Genomic DNA, 25,096 nt, shown 5'->3' with positions numbered 1-25,096 from the left:
AAGGGGCTCGAGACCCCATATGAACAACAATGCCAAGCAACCAGAGCTTCCAGGGATTAAGCCACTACCCAAAGACCATACATGGACTGACCCTGGGTTCCAACCGCATAGGTAGCAATGAATAGCCTAATAAGATCACCAGTGGAAGGGGAAGCCCTTGGTCCAGCCAAGACTGAACCCCCAGTGAATGTGATTGTAGGGGGGAGGGTAGTAATGGGGGGAGGATGGGGAGGGGAACACCCACATAGAAGGGGAGGGTGAGGGGTTAGGGGGATGTTGGCCTGGAAATTGGGAAAGGAAATAACAATCGAAATGTAAATAAGAAATACTCAAGTTGATAAAGATAAAAAAAAAAAAAAAAGAAGTGAGATCACAAAGGATGTACTCATGAGGGACGTTGAGTCTCTGACCTCTTCCTGGCTCTTTGTGTTCTCTCGTGTGGAATGTTCCTGCTGTGATGTACTTTGCCACCACAGAGTCAAAGCACCAGGAAGTGACTGTGGACTGTAGACCCAGGAGCTGATAGACCCAAGGAAGTCCTGCTTGGTGGAGTAGGGAGTTTATTGGTTTTCTATCAGGAACCTGGGTGACTCAGGCAACTTTACCTAAGTCAATCATTTATGTCTTCTATAATGGTAATTAGGATCTTCAGGAGAGGAGGAGCCTTGTGAGTCTTACCTGCCCCATCCTTCCACAAGGGAGCATTCATAGGGTAGCTCTTGTGAGGGTCTCATACAGATAACTACAGCCTCTCTGTTTCAGGATGGTGATGGTCATGTCTAATTCAGAGATAATAACCATACCATACCCATGAGCTCTTTGTCTCAGGTATTTTTTACACAGGACACTGGCACAGCAATGAACTTGTTACACACCCATCTTCCTAGATCTTGTGGTACCAAAAGTCCTATGGGATACATGGTTATTTACAAATAAATATAAAATTAGCAATGATTAATAAGAGAATCTTACTAGCAGGGCTCCTATCTGGGCTATAGTACATGTAATTTAGGCTTTTTATACAAAGAATTACGGTAGAAAGTGGTCAGCTTGTGTACCTTGGGAGATTGCAAACAGGATGTAGATTGGTTGGACTTTCCTTACAAGTATTGCATTCCCTAAATCCAGGGACTATACTAACCCTCCCCATCTTGTAGGTCTGTAGCCAGACCTTGACCACTCCCTGAGGTCAACCCACTGAACTTAACGATAGAGCGTGACAACTCACCACACAGTTGATTTCCTTGCTAGAGCCGACAGACACTAATACTAGGAATTCAGGGCCCACTTATTGTCTCCATTGAATGTACGAGGGAGCTATAAACCAGAGAGGAAACAGCCCTTGCACAGGTCATCTGGCCTGAGCACACTACTGCCTCACAGCCCCATTATATTGCCTCTAGACAGTCCGAATGGCATTTGAGTTTCATGTTAATAAATGGCACACTAATCTGCGTACTGTGGAGACAGGAAGGTGATCTAAACGTGTTTCCATGAGTCACAGAGCTTATCACATACAAAGGGAACTTTCCTGAGGTTTGCGATGGTTACAGAGGAAGATAGTGTGCACCAAGTTGGCAGAGAAAGTGCTGTATGTGCACCAGCACACAGTGGGTGGCTCACAGATTCACTAGAGTCCACTCTTTCTGTCTGGGTGGAAGCAGGCTTTGGTGAAAAGTCAAGCCTAGGTCAGGTTGAACAGAGCCTCATATGAGTGGTTAGTGAGGATCCTCCACAGTGGGTATCCTGGAGGACACATGTCCTATGACACCACGGGGCAGAAATGTGATAGAGGGCTAGGTTACAAGGCCCTGAAGTGAACGGGGCATTGTCTGCTCCTGCCTAAGGTTCCGAAGTACCATTAACTCCTGGGTTTATATATATTTTCCAGTCCAGCACTGGAGGTCAGGAACACCTACGTGGAGTTCCAACAATATCAGATGCCGTGTTCCCAAGGGAAGAGGAGAGCTAAACCAAGTTCTCACACGAGGTCTAATCTCGAAGGAAAGGGGAATATATGCTCCAAACAAATGTTGCGTAGCCAACTATGTCAGCGTCTGGAATTGTTTCAAAGCTTCATGACAGCGTAACATATTTCTAATGCCTCAAAGACTCTACTCATCTGCATTGTGAACCATCCTTGGCATTTGAGTAAGAAAAATACAAAACCACTAAAAGCCTAATGAGTCTAGCCCCACATACCCCCTGAGATCTGGAAAACACAGATGTTCCACAGAATAACTGGGAGAACCAGAGTCTGCCTGTCTCGTAGGTGTGCCTGTGAGAATACACATCCCAGCAGCATCAGGAAGTGAGTTCTTTTTTTTTTTTTTAACTTTGGAAGCATTGCCTTTATTTACATGTTTTGAACTGTAGACAAGCAGTGTTTGTGAGAGACAATATTATATTGTGCTTTCTTCTATTGAAATACCAGTAAATGACCGAAAGGGCATCACTAAAAATGAAAAAAAAAAAAGAATAGTTCACTCCCTTCCATGTACTGTCCACCTGCTTCCTTCATGTGTGCGAGGATGGTAATGTGTACTCTGTTTCCAAAGACTTCTTGCAAGATTCTAGTCAGACTCTACTAGTTCTGCTCTACTGAAAGGGAACCTACCCTGCAGCATAAGACTTACTGAATGGAACTAAAAATGCATCTAGATTCAGTTTGAGAATCCGGAAGAAGTTTGCTGAGATGTGAGCCTGTTAAAGAAATGCTTGAAGAGGTAGAGAAAGTGCTAGAGGCAGAGGCAGAGGTAGAGACAGGGTTGGGGGGGGGAGAAAGGGGAGGGAGATTAGGAGTGGAGAGAAGAAAGAACAGAACAGAGAGGCAGAGAGATGCAGAATAGTTTTTTTGTGCTGATAGTTTTTGTCTCACTAAATCTCTGTGAAATTCTGACAAATCTGTGATAACAGATATCCCCCCACCTCGAATAAAGATTAAACTCACTTTGTGGTAGATACTGTGACATAACCCGTATGCACCTACTCTACCAGTATTACCTAGATTTATTCCCTTCTCCCCTTTCTCTCTTTACTCAAACGTCTCTTTCTCCTAAGCATATGTTTTCTTCACTTCTTTTTCCCATTCACCAATTAAAACAACCAGAACCAGCAGGTCTTCTTTGGCTAGGGACTCTCCCTCCAGCCACCACCCTTTCCACGTATTTCCTTTCACAGCCAAGTATGTGCGACTGACATTCTAGATTCACTGTCACAATAATTAGCCCCACGCATTGCATTTTGCCTTGGATTCACTCCATCACACAATTAAAAATGCTCTTGTCAGAGTTATCCCTACTTTCCATTTGACCATGGTCAATAATTTTCCTGGTCTACTTCCTTGTCCATCTGACCGTGCCCTCCTTCTGAAAAGTTTTCTTTCCTTAGCTGTAGTGGTAATACTTTGGATTTTGTTTCTAGCTTTCTGCTTGATTCTTCTTAGTGTTTCTTAGCAATCGTAAATCTTCCTGCCTTGGGGCCGAGTGATATGCATCACACTTTCTTTTTTCTTTCTTTTTCTTTTTCTTTTTTTTATTAGATATATTTCTTTACTTACATTTCAAACGTTATTCCCTTTCCCAGTTTCCTGTCCATAAGCCCCCATCTCCTCCCCCTCCCCCATATGGGTGTTCCCCCATTCATCCCCCTTACCGCCCCCCCTCCACATTCTCCTGCACCAGGGATCCAACCTTGGCAGGACCAAGGGTTTCCCCCTCCATTGGTGCCCCAAGGCTGTTCTCTGCTACATATGCAGTTGGAGCCCTGGGTCAGTCCATATATAGTCTTTCAGTAGTAGTTTAGTCCCCAGAAGCTCTAAATGGTTGGCATTGTTGTTCTTATGGGGTTGCAAGCTTCTTCAGCCCAGGAAGTGAGTTCTTGACCCTACACAGATCAGTGTAACCTTGGAACCTGCCCTTTGCCTCTCTGTGAGTTTTGCCCAGGTGCATATCTCAGATGTGGATGTTTTGTCCAGGTACACACTGCATATGAGGACACACGTTCTAGGAAAAGCAGTGGGAAGAGGAGGGCTGCAGCTTGGCATCACTCCAGCTTCAGGATCCACTGGCTATGACTGCCTTACCTTCTCCTGGAGCACGTAGCCACCCTATGTCAGCAGGAAGTCGCTGAGGCTCAGGGCTGATGCAAATGATGTGATAATGGTGTGCCCAGTAGGCATGTCCAACCTACTTTCCTCTCTCCATCCTGCATAATAATCTCTGCTTTTCTTTATTTTAAAATCAATGATTCTACACCGCTATGCCTGTAGCGTGATGAGCAATGCAGCATCTTACCCTTGACCTGGGAGCAAGGCTGTCGTTCATGACTACCTCAATCATATCTGAGTTCTACACAGCCACTTCAGACAAGTTCTCATCCTCTGTAGTTTGCATATCCTCAGGTGTCAACGAGGGTGCAGAGGGTACCTGGAAGAGAATGGGCGCCAAGACAAGAGTCTGATCAAGACGACAATTTTATTTTTTCCCAAGGCTGAATTTATACCAAAACAGGGGTAACAGAGGGAGGGGGGAAGTGTGAAACATTTCCACAGGCCAAGGACACAGTATTTGTGTGCTCAGCTGATGTCAACAGGATGTTGGTTTTTCAGAAAGGTTACAGGTTTGTCATATCATTAGTCAGCAGGATGTTGGTTTCTCAGAAAGGTTACAGGTCGTCACATTGGGCGTCTTGACGTCGGATGTATTTCTCAGCAAGGTCACAACTTTATCATCCTGACCACCAGATTTGTATTGGTCTTCTGCAGCTGGCTGGGGATTTTCCAAGAACTCAGTCATACTTAACTCTAACCATACTATTAACATCAATAATGGAGGGCTTCAAGGGCATCGCTCCCAACACTCAGGGACTGCTTCCTCCCAGCTATCTGACAGGCAGGCCTCTCAAGGAGATGTCTTTTGGTTTTTATCAAACTAGGGCCCCAAACCACTACCTCGGTAAAGACTTTACCAATGTGCTCCTTCTCTTTCCTGGCATGCCTTGCTTTGTGTCCCCATGACACAGCCACACAGCAGTGCCCACCTGGGCTCATCACAGCTGGTATTCTCTGCTTTCTTCTGTGACCAGTGCCTGGCATGGTCATACATTCAGGGCCGGTCTGTGATACGTGTCTGTAGGATTGTAGAACCTAGACTACACTGAGTCTTTTGCTAATATGGCCTCTCCTTGCCATGGTGTGGGATCAGGTCTACGCTGGCTGGGATCAGGTCACTGTGGCAAAAGGCCACATAACATCTGCCAGTCCTGACTGCTTGGAGGCCCCATCACCAAGGAGCTGAGTGTCCCCTGCTACTGCCATCACCTCTGTCAACCCTGCATGACTACGTACTATTGATGGTGGTGGTTTGTGCTGTTGCTGTTGCCCAAATCTGTTCATCTGACATTTCAAAAGAGGCAAAGGGGAGTTGGGGAAAGGATGAAAGGGCACAGTTGCAGTGCCAGCCAGTGAGGAAATGGTGGACTATCATGGAGAAAGGATGGTCTTCTCCCCAGTCAGCTTCAAGCTCCTTCCAGTAAGCAAGAGAAAGGGCTTCAGCTATGGAGAGACTCTTGATATCTCTCCATCGTGTGGCAACTGAGATGCTAAAGTTTGGGAGCTGATGATTTGTTGATGATGTTTCCATTGTCCTGAGAGAATCTTAGATAATTTTATCTTGCTGGTCACCTTCAGTCTTGAGAGAGACTGGGAAAGTTTCAGATAAAATAACCTTGAACTCTCAGTTCCAGACACATATTCCCTAAGTACCAATCTGTCTATGTTCAGTTGAGCAGAAATGGTTATCTCCAAAGGCTAAGGTAACAACATATTCCAAGAAGAAGGCAGAGAAGTCAAGCCCTTTTATGGTTTTAGTCATTTATGGGGTACACACACAGGCCCAAGGGGAAAGTAAGTGCTTTTCATAGAAGTGGCCTTAAAGGGCCCGAAAAGCAATGGCTATTAGAACACACGTACTGGAGACGCTGTCTAAGCAAGGCAATTGGTGTGGTGCATTTTGCTCAGTTGTATGGTGTGCAGAATCAGCAACAGATTTTCATTCATTTGTCTTACGTGTGCAGCTGTTTTGCTGCATATATGTCCAATCACCACGTGCATGCCTGTTGGCTATGGGGTGAGAGGTAGGCACTGGAGCCTCTGAAGTTATAGATGATTGTTGGGCCATCTTGGGGGTGCTGGGAACTGAACCTGAGTCTTCTTTGAGAACAGCAAATGCTTGTAGCCACTAAGCCACCTCTCTGGTCCTCAGAATTAATAACTTTTAAAGGCACATGACTATCAGCAGTGGGGCTTATTTAGGTTTTCTCGGTTACACTGGGAAGTCCTCTCCCACAATGACTTCTTTAGAGCCTACCACAGCACCACTTCTGCTGACTGACATTCAACTGTAAGCACTGGGAGGGTTTGGTGCTGCTCAGATGGCCAGAAATGAATCTAAGTGCTGAGGCTGCTGCAGTGACTAAAGGGGCTACCATCTGGGGAGGGCGTGGCTTGCCTGGAAGATTTACCGCTAGGCTGGGTGAGAAGAGACTAGGTCTGCAAGGGGGCTCAGTATATTGTATAGAATCACAGCCTTAAGTTTGGATTACTCTATCTTAATATAACAGTCTGCCTGAGTCATTGCATTTGAGTACAACTACCAGGGAAGATGGAGTCTACCCCTTGTTTATACAAGTGAACAGTCTCTGTCTGCCTTTACCCTGCAAGCCACAAACTGTCTGAAGGGTGATACCTGTAACTATATCACCAGACATATGGGCTTATCAGTCATCCAGACCTGGGACTATGCAAGGGGCACTCCAACACAGATGTGGTAGGAAGATTGGCTCATCATCTATCTGGTCTTTTGTCATGAGCCACCACCATCAGGAAGATTACCACAAGGAGGGACTACCATGCCTGTTCCGAGGCTCCAGCTTGAGTGTAGGATCCCCATGCTCCTGACACCCAGCCCACTTCGCAGTGTACTTGGAATGGCCTGCCACCTGGCCCTGCGTTTTGACAACTCTGCACTGGGAACAGCTCTGTGCTGTGGTTAGCAAAGCGCCAGATCTCGTCTGCTCATCTGATGTAACGTGTGAAGGAGTTTATATTAGTAATTAAGACCATAATGAAAGGACTGTGGTTGTCCGTGGCCAGGGCAGTGCTGTGTCAGGCAGAGCCAGGGGCACTCAGTGACCTGCAGCTGACATGGCTTGGGAGTTTATTGTCCTTCAACAGATTCTGACTTTGTGGAAAGTCACGGATGTGTCTGGCTGTTTTAGACACAGCATGCTCGATGCTGGGTTACCTCGAAAGCATCTATACCCGAGTCTGTGTGAATGTGGCCTGTGTCAGGGATCACTGACTGAGAGCCCCCCAGTAATTCTAGCAGGAGGCCTGCATCATGAGTTTCCTATAATCTATTCTGAAACATCCTTCAGAGCCTGCAGGCAGACAGACAGGCAGACAGGGAGAAAGGGAGGTAGGACCCTAAGCAGCCTTACTTGCAGTCAAGAGGGGCTATGCAAATGAGCTTAAATGAGTCTCTGGAATTCTCAACCAAGGCTACCATAAGTTTCCCCCCCCCCCCGACCAAAACCAAAACCAAAACCCACTTCTCACCCCTAAAATATCAGGAAATCAGCATCACAGATTCCATGACCCCACCAAGTTAGTAGCTGGGCCAGGAAGGAGTGAGTGGAGTTGAGCTTGGCCCCTGAGTCACCCCTGGTGGGGGCATGAATTCATGGGTGAGTATAGAACCTGCCTGATGTGTGCCTCAGTTTCCCCTGTAAGAAGATACAGTGAGGACAAGAATTTACAGAGTTCCCTGGCCCCTCACCCTTTATTTCTGTGAGTCTACCCCCTCCCCGAGGAAGAGAAAACAGTGTGTGTGGAAGTGACCAGGGGGCAGGGGAAGGTGCTATTTTGTTAGATGCTATGGTGAGAGGCCCACATGTAGGGAAATGCTCATCTGTGTTTTAAATATCCAGTTGTTAAACATCCCTGTGCACGGCCGCGGGCATCTGAGATAGACGGTATTTGGCTAAGTGCAGCTGATGATTTTATTGGTGTCACTAAGAGGTCACACTGTGTCTGAGGTTTCACAAGGCAAGAGAGTGAGCAGAGTGTCTTCTCTCACGGTCTCTTCACTACAGAAGTTGTACCTGTAACGAGATACAAGGGTTTGGCACTGGTGTGCTCTGTTACCCTTAGGAAAGCTTCTGCTCTCTGGGGGTTGAGCAACAGTTGACAGGGATCTGAAGTTCAGAAGCCTGGGAGAGACACACTAAGGCTATGGCTGCAACCACTGAGCTTCTAGGAAGAAGCCCACCCAGCCTAGGGCTGGGCCTGCTATTGCTCTGAGGTGATCAGCCACTGGTCCTGTCAGACACAGACCGAGGCTTCCTAAGGGAACACTCCCTCTTTTTCCATTTTTAACAGATACTGGTGGCCACAGTAGGCTTAGAGACCTTAGTCACTCTTAAGTCTCAGTGGAATGCCATTCCATCATCTACGATAGACTGAGCTCTCAGTTGCAGGCAAATGCACCAAAAGGTTCTCCGTGTAAAGTACCACCTATGGGTGAGGAGGTCTTATGATTAGCCCTGCCTTGCAGGAGAGGAAACTGAAGCACAGAAAGCTCACCTAAGGTAAAAGTGCAAAATGCAACTGCAAGTCTACCTTATGCCATGATCAGCATCTTCTATTGTAGTATTACCCATCTTATTCTCCATCCCTGCCTGTCTTCCAGGGCCAAAGAGTATGGCTTTCTCCTTGGTCCCCCCACCCCCTTCCAGCTATTCCTGCTTGCTGTTTTCTGATGTCTTCACTTGTATGAGAGGGCTCCTTCTGGTGTTATTGAGACTTCCATGGTAATTATGTGAGAGCTCACAGCAAACAGAAAATGTTTTTGAACATGAAACTAAAGCAGACACAAGTGGCTATCTCTGTGGTTGTGGAAGGACCAAGGAAGGTTTCCTCTGAGGCTCTGTGAGCTCTGACTTTCTGTCCCAACTGTTTTTCCATCAGTGTAGCCCTTGGCAGGGTACTCTGCACCTTGAATAGCCCATTCTCCATGCTCTTGTAAACAACCAAACAGAACTACTTGTCTTTGTCGGCCCCTCCAGCTTTCTCTTCTGAGTGGCTTTGCTAGAACTTTTAACCTGGTAGCCCTGCATTTAGTCTCCACTGCCAGCTCACCTGGCTGCCACTTGCCTGCCCTTATGAGCACCTGCTGTCCTTTCTCTTCCCTCCTGCCCCAGTTTCTCAGTCACTCTGTGGTCTCTGCTGTCCTCCTGGGTCATGTGATCTGCCATGTGTGCCTGAAGTAATGTCCTTGATGCAGGCTCTACCTTTGCTTTTCCTGCTAATTCCCCAGGACAGGTGCTTGATACTATCCTTGACAAAGTCTCATGGCAATGGGTACTGAATGGGAGGGGGTAATACATGCAGGACAAGCTGTATTTCTCTTTGGGCCTCATGTCCCTGGAAGAAATTCTAGTCAGCAGGTTGGAATTCCATTGAGATCAGGTTACATGGGAGAGTGTGCCAAGAGGAGGTTGTGTCACAATATTAACTGTTCTTAATTTTATGATTACTATTAGTGTTATTGAATAGCAAGTGTTCCTGGCAGTCCTCACAACAGTAGAATATCTAACTAATTAACTCCTTGAGTTTGTTCTATTCCTCAAGCTAGTTTGTGACATTTGAAGTGGCTTTTGACTTTCTTCAATTTTAACCACTTGGGACCAGAATCCCGAGAGAGAGAGAGAGAGAGAGAGAGAGAGAGAGAGAGAGAGAGAGAGAGAGAGAGAGAGAGAGAGAGAGAGAGTGTTGTAGGTCAGTAAGATGGCCCAGCATGTAATGACACTTGTGGCCAGGCCTGAGGTTGATTCCTCAGAACTCACAAACTAAAAAACTCACTCCAGCAAGTTCTTCTCTGAGTTTTTGGGCACCATGGCATATGCTCATGTATACACAAATAAATGCATGCTTTTTCCCCAAGACAAGGTTTTTCTGTGTAGCCTTGGCTATCTTGGAACTCGCTCAACACACCATGATGGCCTTAAACTCAGAGTTCTGCCTGCTTCTGCCTCCTGAGTGCTGGGATTAAAGTTGCGTGCCGTCATCACTCGACAATGTATAAAACATTTTAGATATTCTCCCCACAGTGATTAGACAAAGTCACTGTGCTCAGTCACAGGAGAAGTTATCAGACATATACTGTCCATAGGGCCTCAGGGGTAGCCTCCACTAGACCTGTTTGATTTCCAGAAAGTGTGCATCTCTCTTCAAAAACCTCTAGGAGCCCAGTGATATTCTAATGTGATTTTAGGCACACAGTTGCAGGATCCAGGCCTAGGGACACTTCTTAACAGACCTTAGGAACTGACTCTACAGGCAGTATCTTACAATGGAGGCTGAGGGAAGGTTCTCCACTGGCCAGCCTGGGTCTTCTGTGGTACTGAGAGGAAGCTTGGTCCTGCTGATCACCTCACCAGCCTGTTTTCTCACCTTGTGAAATCAGGGGTGATTTCAGAAGTCCATCCATCCAAGGTAACGACCCCTGCATCAACCACAAGCCTCTCTGCCAACCCTCTTCTCATCTGCATCTGAGTTTCCAAGGGGTTGGGTTTGCTGACTCCATTTAACCACCAATCCCAAAGACCACCAGTAGCTGACACTTCCCACCAAGCCACCAGGAATGGATGATGGATGAAGCTTGATTCTGCCTCTCCAGGTCATCTCTCCCCATTCCAGCTGCCCTCTGTTTTACTGAAAGCCCTGTGCCTGATCAGGCAGGAACCAGGGAGCTGCGGATGGGCATGGGATTTGCAAGTGTTGCCCCCTCTGCACTTTGTGTGTCCCATTTCAAATGATTTCTTCTCCCCTTGTCTGTCCTGTGGGGAGGGGATTCCCCTACAGACACCCTCTGCAAACATCATGAGAGGACTCAGCAAAGGAAGATACGTACTCCGTCCGCTCCTCTCCCTTTTGCACAGTGATCTTGGCTGCGCCCACTTTGGGGAAGCTTGGGTTTATCACTTGATTGTTCCAGAGAAACTTGACTTTCTCAATTGTTCCCACGTCGAGCTTGGCATCAAACTCACTGGAATGTGTAGCACCAGGCTTGATAATTCCCCTTGAAATAAAGAAAGAGAAACACTCCTGTCCACTGAGGCATATTGTAAAGTTCACGAAGGACCATGCCCTCCACCCCTTATTAAAATAATGAGTCTCCTTCAAATTCACCCTCTAATCAAAGATGGAGGAATGGAAAATCGGCAATGAGCTGGCGGCAACTCCAACCTATTATTCAGTGTTGCTTTTCCCACTCTCATTAATTTCTCTTTCTTCATAGAAAAAATGATAAACCTCTCTCAAATTACTTTAGTCTTTTTTCTGGAAGCATTGTCTATATAGTCATTTATCTTCTTAACTTAACGTATCTTGTTAGGCTAATCAGTATAGAAGGAATCTGGAACAATAATAGATATTTAAAATATAACCTATTGAGAGAAAGGGACTGTTAGGTTTAAATGAAAATTTATTAGAAGTATAAATTTTTTTTGTGTATGTGTATAAAGAAGTTTCAAGCCCCCTGATGTCTAAAGATGTAAATGCTTGAGTGCTATGTCCACTCCACGGGGATTACCTGAAGATATCATACTGGCGTGTATTGCCCTTACTTCCAAACAGAGCCACTTTGACTTGCCCTGTGACCATTCTTCCAGACAGTATCAAGGAAACACGGTACCTCCAGCCTAGACAAAGCAAGGGAGAAGTCACCTTACTGATAAAGAAATAGGGGTCCTAAACAGAATTATCATCCCCACCCCTTACACGGAGGCCCAGAGTATGAAATATCTTCCCAATCTACACCTTAGATAAGCACCTGATGGTGGCTCCTTTGGACCAGTACAACCCAGTAAGAAGTAATGACTGCCTACAGTTAAGTTCATGATAAATAAAGTGTTTACTCCCTTGTGTTCAATAGCCATGTGGTGGGTTTTAAATTGCCAACTGGACTCAATGGCCTCTGGATCCAACAGGGCTGAGCAAGCCCTTTGCTGGAGAAAGCTCTGCTCCAGAGTGATGGTGCTGTGTATTATGACAAGAAGAGGAGCCAGGGGTCCAGGCCACCCATGGGAGGGTAGCTCAGGGTCAGACCTCCAGTCTGGGTCTGTCCCATCTCTACATCCCTAAGACCCCTGGTGCTCATCTAGTTGTCATCAAACTTATACTAGGGTGCTGTCCCAGGGCCTGTTTGCATGTACAAATACCCATGCGCACATAGGCATTGCACATAGGAACATATACATATACATATACACACAGGTGTGCACATGTGCATCCAGTGTACACACATGTAAACACACAAATTCACTCAGTTATGTACACACGTATAGAAACACATATACCTCTGTCTAAGTCACACTCATCTTTCCCATTCCCTGAGTTGTTGCCCCTGCTGTCTCCCTTCTCAGGGTCAAGTTTTCCATGTTCTCTCTAGTTCAGCAACAACCCACCTGAGCAATGCAGTAGTCCACGAGACTAATGCAGCAGCCCCCCCAACCAATGTAACAGCCCACAAGACCAATTCTGCAGCCCACCAGACCAATGCATTAGTCCATCCAACCAACGCAGCAGTCCACCAAATCAATGCAACAGCCACCAGACAAATGCTGCCAAGGACTCATAAATTCCAAAGCAGTATCTTGGTCATTCTTCCATCCCCATACCTAGTGGCCCATATCTGTGGCACATAAATAAGTGTTGGGGGTGAGGGGGATAAATACACGGTTTTGAACTATTCCTTTAAAAATATAGGCAAGCATTCCAAATATTGCTACATCACTGAGGGTTGATTAATCAGACCAAAAAAAAAAATTATAGGTGTGTGTATCTATAATGATGGGAAGGCTCCAGATCTCCATGGGATCTGACTATCCATCTATTGGTTTGTCAGATCAGAAATATGCCTTAAAAAGGACGAGTCTTCCTAAACATAAATTATACCTCAATACACCTGACTTTCAGAAACTACAGACAGCATTATTTTTATGGAGTCTTCTAATTCATCGTTTCTGTTTTTATTAGGTGACACGTCATGGAATTCGCTAACCTAAGTTGTCACAAACGGTGCAAACATGCCTAATTCAGACCTGGCCTCTTGAATGAGTTCAAGATGATTAGGAGAGGAATCATCCCCTTCTCAGTGAGCACCCCATTCTACATCAGACAGGCACCTGGGGTACATGATAGAGAAAGGGAAATACCTTATGGAGATCTCCCTGGCGAAGGACCAGTGCCAAGTATACAGTAGACAGACACAGAGAGACACAGGAATACATAGGAATGTGTGTATGAGAGACAGAGGCAGAGAAAAGAGAGACAGACAGAGAAACAATAGACTGAGAGAGACACACACACACACAGAGAGACAGAGGAAGAGAGAGACAAAGAGACAGAGAGACTGAGAGAGAGACAGAGATACAAAGACACAGAAACGCAGGAGTACACAGGAGTGTGTATGTGTGAGAGAGAAATACAGAGACAGGGAGACAGAGACAGAGAGACATAGGCAGAGAGAGACAGAGACAGAGAGATAGAGACAGAGAGGCAGAGAGACAGACAGAAAAACAAGAAAGAGACTGAGAGAGAACCTTAATAAGAAAGGGGGCAATGAACTCTAGAAGAGTAAAAGTTTAAGCTCGTTGTTCCCAAAGCTCTGTAAATTGCCTCAAACCCACAAATGACACTGCTGACTTCTCGTTGTTCCAAAGAATGGAAATCAAATGGAAGAAGCTTGGATGTGTTCTATGTCTCAGTGGAGTCATGTATGGAGCACTGAGGGAAGGCATATCCTCCTTTAAGGTAATCTAAACATGTTCAGAAATCTTTAGGTTAGGGACAAGCCTTTCCACATACCAAGTATGACACTCTCTTGACACAGGCAAGTAGTCAACTTACGTGCAAAGTTCTTGGCTTCTCCTGTGTTCAAGAAGAACTTCTGTGGCTCGTCACCTGACTTGCCGGCAAACTTATCGGCATAGTGACCCATCTGTGGGCAGCCTTGATCTGGGCAGGGGAAGCATTTGTTCTGGTAAAGAGAACAGGGGGCTATGAAGCAGGTTTGTCATCTTATGCTCTCTGGGAAAAGATGATGCTCTATTCCCTCAGAGCCCAGTTCCCCCATTGCAATGGGAAAGGAATTAGAGCTCATCACCTCTGAATTCCCTCCATCTCAGCGCAATCCCTAGCTCTGATGTGCAACGTGTTAGAATTACCAGAGACCTTTAACAGCACTGCCGTCTTGGGCCCAGTTTCCATCTTGGGTTGTGTTTCTCAGGCAGGTGTGTGGTGGTGGTGCCACCTCTCCATACTGATTGTAGCATTTACCAACACTTTTCTTTCTTATTTTCTTAAAGGCAGAATCATATGTTGCCCAGGTTGTATTTGACCTCACTATATAGTAGAGAATGACCTTGAACTTCTTATCCTCCCGCTATTGACACCCTAATGCTGACATCATAGGTCTGGGCCTCAATATCTGGTTTATAAGGTGCGGGGGGATTGAACCAGGGCTTTGTGCATGCCAAGCAAGTATTCTACCAATTGAGCTACAGCTACAGCCCCCAGAGTTTGCCAATTTCGATGGTATAAATATTTTAATCCTGGCCAGCTTTAGGCTGCCAACATGATGTCTCAAGTATGGAGCTAAATGAAGGATGTCCCTACTGGCTCTCATGAGTCAAAGAGGCAGGCAGCAGTATGTCATGGTGTCTGTCTCTTTGCTGTGGCCAGCCTGTGGATCTGTTCTCTGATCATCAAGAATTTTCCTCTCCTAGGTGGCTCATCTGAGAGTGGGTTTTGAGGGGCAGGGTGTGGCATGCAGAGAGAAAGCACTATGGTCTCTATACAGTAGGGCCTCGGTGTGTGATGCCTTTCGCTCATGGTAGAATAATAGCTTACAGACTCAAAGTCCTTGTAGGAAGCACAGGGGTATGCAGCGAACCCATCAGGGTTAAGGATGCTCTCCAAGTAGTACTTGTAGCTTCTCAGGTGGTTACAAGCCACAAAGTCCCGGGTTCCTGGGGAAACAGGGCAAGAGGTCAGTCCAGGCAACTGGAGGCAGGCTGTGACAGGATCTATGCAGGATCTACGCCTCTCTTTCTCCAGTGTAATAGGTCCAGAGTTTAAGTTCAGGTCTTCAGAATTTAAGTTCATAATTCATTCACAATAATGACAATAAGCAAACAAGGCTTTGGGTGTTGGAGATAGTGTTCTGGTTACTTCATTGGCCTTGTCTGATAAACCCCCCTTTTCCTAGGAGGCAGATGTCATAATACCACTTTTGTAAATGTATCCACAATGATTCACAAATTCCAGTTAGCAAAGGGGAGAGCTGTAATGGGCACAAGTTCATCTGGTTCAATACTGTCCTTCCAGCTTCTGTGTCCAGGTACAAGGTTGGAAATCCCCAGAGATACAACCAGATGTGCCTTATTCTTCCAGATGTGACACGGTCAGCATTAGAGCATTGCCATGATGCTCTTATGTACAGGAAGGTAAAAGTAGCTTCCAGTGGCTTCACCTGAGTGTCCCTCCCTCTCCCCCTCAGTGTTCCATGTCCTCACCCAAGCCACCTGACAAATGTCCCAGCAAACTCTTGACCTGGCCTTAACTACTCTCCATTGCTGATGGAGCGATCAAAGTCCAGACATATAGCTTTAATATTTGCATAGAGGCCACCCAAGCCCTTTTGAGTGAATAGAAAGGACACTTGTAAGGCTCTATCACACCATGAAGGGTTTTAACTTGAATATGGTGCTAGTTGATTATCATGGCTCGAAATGGCTGTTGGATTCTTGATCTCAATAGATAGCATAGGTGCTGTAACGGAAGGAAGGATGCCCTTTAACCCAGGCGTGCTCATCAATGGCAAATGGATAGTCCTCATTCTAGCCTCCCTCATGTGATTGCCCTTTTCACCATAAGTGAGCAGTGACTTACACTATGGAGATGGCTTCACCATGCACACCTCTGAGATACCCTTATTCTAGGGACAGAACAGAAGCTAGCTGTCTAGGATTGAACTGCAATATTGATTCACAGGGGCATTTGCAGGAAAGTTCTCTTGAGACATCCTGTATGATCCCTCTTGCCACTTCCTGTTCTCTGTGAGATGACTACCAGCTGACAGCTGGGGTGGTACAGAGATTTTTGATTCTTTGTTGCTTATGTATTCCAGAACATTCAGAACAATGCTTGAGCGAAACACAGAATCAGTAGATCTGACACATAAGAACTACATAGTTTTTTTCAGAAATAATATGCACAAAGAAACATTGTATATTCTTAAAAGAAAGTACATTTTCATTACTAAGATTTGCTATAGTGCTAAGGAGATGGCCTAGTCAGTAAAATGCTTGCCTTGAAAGTAGGAGGACCTGAGTTTGATGCCCAAAGTCCATGTTAAAAAAGAAGCTAAATGTGGCAGCATTTTGATAGTCCTGGCAGAGTAAAGGTTCCTTATGACATTCTCTAGGATGGTGGGATCTGGTGCCATTAAAAAAGGGTACATAGTATCTAAGGAATGACACAGTAAGTTTTCCACTGCCCCCCACATGCACCCCTACACACACACACACACACACATCCCTACACAAACTACACATACACACACACCTCTACACACACATCTCTACACACACATGCACCCCTACACAGACACACACCCCATACACAACCTATACACACATATACACACAACTATACACAATGCGTCTCTACACACACTGCCCTACATACCCACACATGCACCTCTACACACACATGCACTCCTACACACACGTACCCCTACACATACACCCCATGAACACCTATATACACATGCACCCCTACACACATTCACCTCTACACACAACCCTACTCACACACACCCCTCCACATGCCCCTACACACACACACACACTATACCCACCTATATACATATGCACCCCCACTCGCACACACCTCTACATACACCCCTACTCACACACTCCCCTACACATACCCCTACACACACAAACACCCACACCCCATACCTACCTATATACACATGCACCCCTACCCACACTCACCTCTACACCCCTACTCACACCCTCCCACACACCCCTACACACACACACACACACACACACACACACACACACACACACACACACACACGGGTTAGTTATGGCAAGCACTGAGTATCCCAAAGAAGCAACATCCTCCAGAGTGGCCCCCATGGCTTTACCTGACCAGATGCCATCGATGTCTACAATCTGGGACAGAGCATTCTTCTTGCACCCGGGCATGCTCTGTCCTCCGTTGGGGAAGAAGTCAAGGTGCCCTGACATTTGGTTTGTTCCGAAGCCTAAAATATTTGTACCAACAATGAGACAGGGTTTTAGAAGCACAGAGCTCTTAGGGTTAAAGCACTATCACTCTTGCCCACATCTATAGGCCAGAGCACCATAAGGCTCACCCAAGAACGGGATCAAGGGAGCTGCATCTGTGTGAATCACATCAACAAAGTCAGCATCCGAGGGGTCAAGCCGGACCTCTTCAGGAGTGCCCTCGAAGTTTGCTTCTACAGGATCCAGTCCTAGACGGGATGGCAAACATGTCAAACTGTAGATTCATGAGGGTCAGGCTAGGTTATGCAATTACTTGTAGTAGTACAGTGCCGTTGCCTGGGTTTCAAACATGGGGACACAGAGTTTCAGTGCTATTCATTTATAAGGCGCTTTGTGGCAGGAGAGGAGGGCACATGAGCAAAAGAATTCAGATTATGTTTGAGCTAGGATTTCTTTCTACATCAGTTTCTTGCATGTATCTTTCATATTTAACATTTTCATTTTTTCTCTTTTATTTTAGTGAATTAAAAAGAAAGCAGTGTCTTGGGCCTGTCTGGGTTGCCGGGTTCTAAATCTCTGCTAAGCAAGTTTTGGAACAAATTGTGTATAACTTTGCAAAAACCATCAAAGTTTTTTGTGTCTCAGTTTCCCTATTTCATGAATTAAAAACAATGAATTCATTAATTTTATATAGTTGTTAATTAAATAATTCAATATACAATGTGTAGCACAAAGAATGGCATGGAATCATACATAATCTATGTGCTCTCAGGTAAGTATTGCTTCCCTGACTGGGTTTCTTCAGTTCTAAGGATTAGTTGAGGAACACAAGGAGCTTTGCACAGGGTTTAGGGCAATCAGGAACTTAACCTATACTGTCTTAAATCATGGCGCTAATATTCTCATGTAGATATGTTCTGTTGTTCTTGTTATAATGTGAAGGCCTTGCTGTGTTTGAAGGCTGCTTTGACGGTGCTGATTAAAGGGTGTTTTTGGTAAATATGTTGGGTAGAAGCCTTTACCAGTAGAAAGGTGGAAAGCAATTTCCTCTGACTTCAAAAGGAAGGCAAGGAATGGGTAGAGCAGCCCCTGTTCAGTCTACTTGCTCATGTCTGTACTAGCTATCTGCTGCACGCTTGTTTTCCTGCCTGTTCAAAGTGGCTACAGACACCATATCAAGGAAGGATTGCCTCTGGGGAGGACTGACTATGATCACAGCAGAAGTATCACAGAGACATAGCCACCATCTTTCTTGCCAACAGTGATGGCCTATGTGTTTCTTAGAAGCTTCCTAAGATCCTCGTCTAGGTTATACCCATCCCTACCACAGGTGAGGGGTTTGGGATGGCTCTCAGCTGGGCTGCGAACTTGTGACCACTCTGGGGTTGCTGGAATGGGACCTGGGGCCTTACCTGTAATTCTGCCTAGACCTGGAGTCCGACTTCCTGCTTCCCCGGCCACGTGGGCTCCTAGGCTGTGGCCAATGAGGTGGACTTTGGAAGGCGAGTAGCTGTAGTTTTTCTAGAAAGGAGAGATCACATGTGCTGGACATGTTTATACTCTGGGTTCTCCTGCAGTGAACTTTCCCTGCTCTCTGGGACCTCAGAATTGAACTCTAGCTTCTGACAAGAACCTCAGAGCTTTCCCGACTCAACATGTCCCTTACTAGAATCTTCTCAAGCTAAAATCCTGTGGTCTGAAACAGTGCCCCTTTCCTTCAATGTGTTCCCTGGACCTGGTTTATACCATGGTAACCCATCTTCTTTACTACTTGCTCACCAACTATCTGAAGACCCTCTTCAGTAACATTTTCCTGCAGAGACTTCCCAAACATTACCCCACGCCCACATACAAGGTGGACTAACTATCCTCATGTTCCCACATAAAGCCTGCATGCCCTTTCCCCACCTCCAGAACCCTCTAACAGATCACTGATAGCTCTGTGGTCACTGCAAGTCTTCCTTGCCTGCAGCTCCTTGAAGGCCTAGGATCCCATTGACTTCCTTTACCTCCTCACAAGTTATTGCCCCTGTGCTCTAGAAACACAGGACAACCAAGGCAGCCACATGCACTCTTCTGTGATATCCTTCAACAGGCCTCTCATTAATGGGTCTACTCTGCTTCCTGCACAAACCCAAAAGGTTCTGATTTCTGTAGGGGTGCAGAAGTAGTTCATTCTTTGTAGACTTATGACCTCAAAGATGGGAAATAGTGGGACTTTGACCTGGTACAGAAAATGGCCACAAAGGATTCCTGAATTAACACAGAGAAGGAGAGTCTTACAGTATTGGCTAAGATCAAAGACCAAGTTTGGAAGAAGGAACTGAAATGATCATGGAAGGAAGAATTTCCCAGCAAGAGTGGGACTCAGATCATAGGGACCCAGAGTCTTGGGGACCCAGAGTCTTAGGAACCCAGATCACAGGGGACCCAGATCACAGGGACCCAGAGTCTCAAGGACCCAGATCGCAGAGACCTGGAGTTGCAGGCACCCACACTTGTCAATTGCACATCCTGCCCCTGGCTCTGTGTGGCTTTCTTTGCAATACCAGGCTCTGCATCACACAAATGACACTATGTTGTGGAGGCCAGATGCTCTGGGCCCCAAGACAACTCTTCTATTCATCCGCTCTATCTTTTGGCAAGCTAGTTAACCTCCCTGTGCCTCAGTTTCCTCAACTATAAATAGGAGGGGATAATAAAATCCCAGCACTGGGTGTTAGCTGACACCTTCTCCCTTTACCTGTGTGCCACTGAGGTGGTTCTTTCATTACTCCTAAATTCACCTCTGTGCTCCATCCCCCAACCTCCGTGCCGGCCCACTTACCACAAGGATGTCGATCATCTGAGCTACCTGGGCACCCACTACTCGCACATTGTTGGCAGCCTGTGTGTAGGTAGTCTGAGAACCTTTCTTCCAGTCCACACAGATGCAGTTCACCTCCTCCACTTGGAACATGTTCTAGGGTTGGAGAGATACAGTATTGCCGTAGGGCATGGGGGACACCTTTCAGCCAGGGGTCAGAAGGGTCCCTTGTGTCTTGTAGCTGGGGTGCTGAGATGGGCTGGACTCTCTCTCCAGGGGATCCTGAAGTCCAAAAAAGTAAATCTAGCAGCAGAGAACATCTACACCCTAAAGATGGAGGAAAAGCTGGCCCCTCTGATTGTTTTAACTGAATCTGACAAGGTGGATGGGTTGCAGCCTTAAAGGAATCCAGTTGTGACAGGAAATGGCCTCACTGTAGCATCTGGTGGCTGGTGTCTATGTGACCTCATGATTCTGCCCGAGAGGTCCTTTAGGTGACATGCCAGGCTGCTGGGTATTTCTTGAGCTTTGAGGCAGAGAAGGGTCATTTTCTAGTCAAGATGGTGTAAACACTTCATGGATAGGACACTAATGTGGGAGAGATCAGGGAATTAGGGAGCGCATCCTTGTGCTCATCCAGGCCACACATATGACCAGTTGGCACCGATATCTTAGATTCCCATCTAACATTTTGACAATAGTGCTAACAGTCAGATGTCTGAGTTTCTGAGGTCCTGTTCCTCGAGATTTCCATTCTCAAAGCAAGCCTGGGAAATCTCCAGACCTTGGAAAGTTTGGGACTGTAGCTAGATTAACGAGATGTTTATAAAAGACAGGTCAAGGGGGTGACAGGCGCCAAGGGACAAATTGTAATTTTTATTGTCAAAATTATCACTGTTATTTCTACATGTGTAGAAGGCAGGTGGCTGCATGATTTCTGAGACAAATAGAATCTGTATATATAATAAGAAAGGAGGATACCATCTTTTACATGTGTGTAGACTAAGCATGTACAGCCATGCATGTCTCTATGTCAGTTTCCCATGTGCACATGTGTATAGGTTTGTGTCCTCCCATGGCTGTCTCATTACTGGTGTCCTGCTCCCTACTGGGCCTCTTCAAAGTCACCATGTCAACCTTAGTCCTTTGTATCTTCAATAAGTGGTCACAGACACATGCCTCTGACTCATAGGAATGTGGAGAAGATTTGGATAAATGAAACTCCACAATCCCTCAGTTGCAGAAATACAAACACTCCTGCCAAAATTTGAGAGTGCGCCTTAACCACAGCTAAACAGGACGCACAACCATGGGGGAGGGGAGAGTTCCCATAGCAAATTCCTGCTTCGGGCTGCAAATTCGGATTAGAAACTAGAGAGGAATTGGGGTTTGGTGAAGAGAAGCATTTGAGCTGCCAGATCTTTTGCTTTCAAGCTTACGTAGTGTGGCTGTGTGAGGTGTGACAGGTCAGTAGGACAGGGCTGTGTAGATCAGAGGCGTGAGTGGGGCTGAGTGATTGGATGAGAGGTGTTCCTTACCTTGCACATGTCAACCACCCAGTTTTCCTCTCCTTTGTCTATGAAGCCATGGATGATAAACCGAGTCTTCCTGGCAACTTGAAAATTGGAGGCCCCAATGGTCAATGGGTCAGAAAGCTGGAGAGTCTGTGACAAGCAGGAAGGGTTTAGGTTTTTGCCTACTTGTCCCCTGAGCCTATCTGTTCCCATCTCCATCCTCGCCTTTCCCACTGTATTGGCCTTTCAAGGCTGAGCACAAAGTCACCTCAGGAGGCCACCCTGACCTTTCCACTCCTGATGCCCTACCTCCACTGGGTCTGGGATGGGGGCTTACAAGTTATCATTCCTGTGGAATCGTTGGACAGAAAGCCCATGTCCAGATGAGGGCTAAAGAGTTAGCAGGAACTACACAGCTGTGAACCAGTCACTCACCCATAAGGTGGGGCAGGGCGTGGGAAACAGGTACAAAGATAAGGGGTGTCCCCAGAGTTCATGAAGAGAAGTCTTACCTGAAAAGCAGTTGGGTTCTCATTGGTGTACAGCAGGAAGCGAGTGTTGATCTTCTCAGGGCTCCATGGGAGAAGTTTGAGGGGCCTGATAGCTGTCCCTGCCCAGGGCTCAGCGTCAGAAAAGCATCCAAGGTTATCATAGCAAACCTCTTTTCCTGGGGAGAGAGAATGTGGATAGGCTCAAGAAGAAGCTATTGTGGCTGAGCTCCCAAGTTCCTGACTGGGGGGCTTGATGGGAACCCAAGTGTTCCAAGGTCTCTCACTCTCTACAGATTGTCTGGCTGGTTGTTCCAATCTCTGAAGGGGGAAGCTTCTCCGATGATGGCCGTGCAAGGCATGCTAACCCAGAAGCTATTTCAAACTCATAGACACTTGCAAATGAAAATCTAGTTTCTTCCAAGAAAGTCTCACTGAGGAAACCACTCCTAGGGTAGGCGCCGTGCCCAGCAGTAGGAGTTCACCATAAAACGAACTCAAGAGCATCTTCAGAGTGTCTTTGTCTGACGATGAATTTGTTTTTAATAGTACAGGTCCTTGCATATATGTTATGGCTTCCAGTTTGGGGGTTTTATGGGATCCCTGTGTGTGTGAACATGTTTGTCTCTGCATCTACATGTGGTTTTGCACCTTTTAGTTGGTTCTTTTTCTTGTTTGGAACTTTGGTCATATTCAGATTTGTTTGCTTTTTGATTTATTTTTATTGTATTATCGTCATTTAGAACCCGATTTGTTTTCTAACAAGAGACAGAAAAGGGGTGGATTAGGATGGAAGGGGAGATGGGGATGAGTTGGGAGGAGTGGGAGAAAGAGAAAACTGCAATCAGAACATATTGCATGGGGAAAGTCTATTCTCAATAAAAGAGAAAAAAACCTAAAACACCCCAAATCCCTTCCCAAACTCTTCCAGCATATTTGCAGAGCAGCCCCAACCCCAGAGGTCCATGTTAATGCAGCAAAAGTCCACCTGTCACTTCTAGACATTCTAGAATTTTTCCTTAAAAATTCAGGCTCCAAGCTCCTGCAGGCATAGGACCCATCCCCCTCAGTCGCCCAGTCTATCCTCCCAGGCTGTTGCATCACCTTTCCCAGAACCGTGGGAAAGTCTGGGCACCTGCAAGCTTTGTCTGGGCCAGAGCTTTCTCCAGCCCTAGAGAGGGTCGGAGCACACATCGACAACCGTGGGGCACTGTGGTGTTGCTTACCCTGAGCTGCTCCCAGTAGGAAAAGAGAGACTGTCCAGAGGGTCAGCATCTACAACAAAGTCAATGATATCAGACATACTCAGCCTGGGTTGGAGCAAAGTCTTGGGGGTGAGGTTGGGGGGGTGCAGGACTTGTTTGCCTCACCTCTGCTTTTTCAGCTGATGGAGATGCAGATCCTAAGGTGACTGGTGTGGTCACAGGAGCCAGGTGCTTGTTCTCCTGGGACCCACCAGGACCTTTTTATGCTCCAGCCTTATCGTTTGGACCGTAGTTCAAGCAAACAGTGAGTGAGGAGAGCTGGGGCTATGGGAACTCTATCTATCCTTTAATCTCCCCTTAGATCTGTCCTTCAACCTGCGTGTGTATTTACACACGACAAGCTCGGGATGGCAGGCAGATCTTCCCACAAGCCTGGGAAGATGAAAACATGCTTGAACGGAAGATGCAGAAGAACCTTAGCTTCTCCTTGTGGTGCCTGTGAGAATCCTTAGGAGCCAAGTGGGCTCTGTTTCTCTGCTTCAGTTTTACCACAGAGCAGTGGGCAGGTCTCGGTCTGCACGCAGTCTGCACTGGGCTGCACACGAGTGACTTAGTGAGCTTCTGTCTCAAAGTAGAATAAAAAGGGATTAAAACCCAAAAGCAGTCCAGTTGTAACTCAGAGATAAGTGTGCTTTCTCGGTATATATGAGACCTTGGTTTCTGTTTCCAACATGAACCTCCCCTCAAAAAAAAAAAAAAAAAAAAAGACAGTAAACCCTATTATGGGGGTAGTGTCTCTCATGTACAATAGGTAGAGATGCCCTAGAAGCATGGGAAGTAAAGGCAAACACCCGGTAAAAGAATTTTCTCTCCAATGCCTCCCTCCCCTGGCAGGCTAGAAACACTCAGGCACAAGAGCCTTGAAGACTGTTCAATGGGCCTCTCTATAACCCCAGCACGGTCTCCAGCCCCATCAACCTGTTCCCACTGCCGTGCAGTGAATCAATCTGAGGTACAGTGCTTAGAGCAACTGCGACGGTCCCTCCCTCTAATTTGAACAGTCGGGGTTCAGGGTCCCCCAGATCCCACCCAGCACTGCACTTCACAGCATGCCAGTTTTGTTCCCCCAGATCCTCAAAAGGTTGCACAGCTGCAAGACAGACTGGACCCCGATTTACCTTCAGGTCTATGTACCTGAAAGCAGCCGGTCAGTTCACACGAGGCAGATAAGCCTTCGCAGAGCAAGCATGGTGAGGGCCAGACACCCAATTCTATGTCAAGTTCATACACCAAAATAACTCAAGAACTGGGGTAAAGGTCAAAGGGCCCTCCTGTTAAGAAAGGTCATCCATCCTCCAGATTAACAAGGAACAGCCCTGGGCTGGGTAAGGACAGGATTTGCTAGAGTAATTGCATACCACTTCGAAACCCTGGGTTCTACCCCTTGACAGCTTACACAGGGCATTGTAAAGCGTTCTGATCTCAGCACTGAGAGGAAGGTGAAGGCAAGAGGTCAGAGTTCAAAGTCCTCTTTGACTACCCATTAAATGAGACAAGTCCAGCCCAGGCTGCAAGAGACCTTTGCTGCAGTAAAAATTTAAAAAGGCGCGAACAGTTCCCTCACGTACCCTGGCGGTCACGGTGTCGCTAGTTCCGGCTCCAGCAGGACATTGGAACTGCACTAATTAATCTCGCAGC

General features: G+C 46.4%; 1 protein-coding gene across 2 annotated transcripts; it reads right to left on the bottom strand.

Moving 5' to 3' along the window:
- Positions 1–8,043: 8,043 nt before the first annotated feature.
- Positions 8,044–24,641, bottom strand: Pnliprp1 (pancreatic lipase-related protein 1). 2 transcript variants are annotated; one of them, XM_087594995.1, is made up of 14 exons: positions 24,593–24,641; positions 23,564–24,019; positions 23,420–23,468; positions 22,218–22,372; positions 21,730–21,855; positions 20,213–20,347; positions 18,798–18,906; positions 17,514–17,633; positions 17,283–17,402; positions 14,975–15,093; positions 13,973–14,102; positions 11,655–11,763; positions 10,974–11,141; positions 8,044–8,163 (listed from the first exon to the last, which is right to left on the bottom strand). In XM_087594995.1, the coding sequence occupies exons 3-14, from the start codon at positions 23,466–23,468 to the stop codon at positions 8,082–8,084; spliced, it is 1,422 nt and encodes a 473-aa protein (XP_087451121.1). In that variant the 5' UTR covers positions 23,564–24,019; positions 24,593–24,641; the 3' UTR covers positions 8,044–8,081.
- Between the last annotated feature and the right edge of the window lie 455 nt (positions 24,642–25,096).

Source organism: Rattus norvegicus, chromosome 1 (assembly GCF_021556685.1).
Source record: "Rattus norvegicus strain SHRSP/BbbUtx chromosome 1, alternate assembly SHRSP_T2T, whole genome shotgun sequence".
NCBI lineage: Eukaryota > Metazoa > Chordata > Mammalia > Rodentia > Muridae > Rattus > Rattus norvegicus.
This window is presented reverse-complemented; position numbering and strand designations above follow the sequence as displayed.

Bases quoted from the DNA above. Each gene is read 5' to 3' on its own strand.
- Pnliprp1 (XM_087594995.1), bottom strand. From the start codon at position 23,468: ATGCTGACCCTCTGGACAGTCTCTCTTTTCCTACTGGGAGCAGCTCAG. The intron at 22,373-23,419 runs GTAAGCAACACC...CTCTCTCCCCAG, and splicing joins CCTACTGGGAGCAGCTCAGG to GAAAAGAGGTTTGCTATGAT. The intron at 21,856-22,217 runs GTAAGACTTCTC...TGCTTGTCACAG, and splicing joins AGAACCCAACTGCTTTTCAG to ACTCTCCAGCTTTCTGACCC.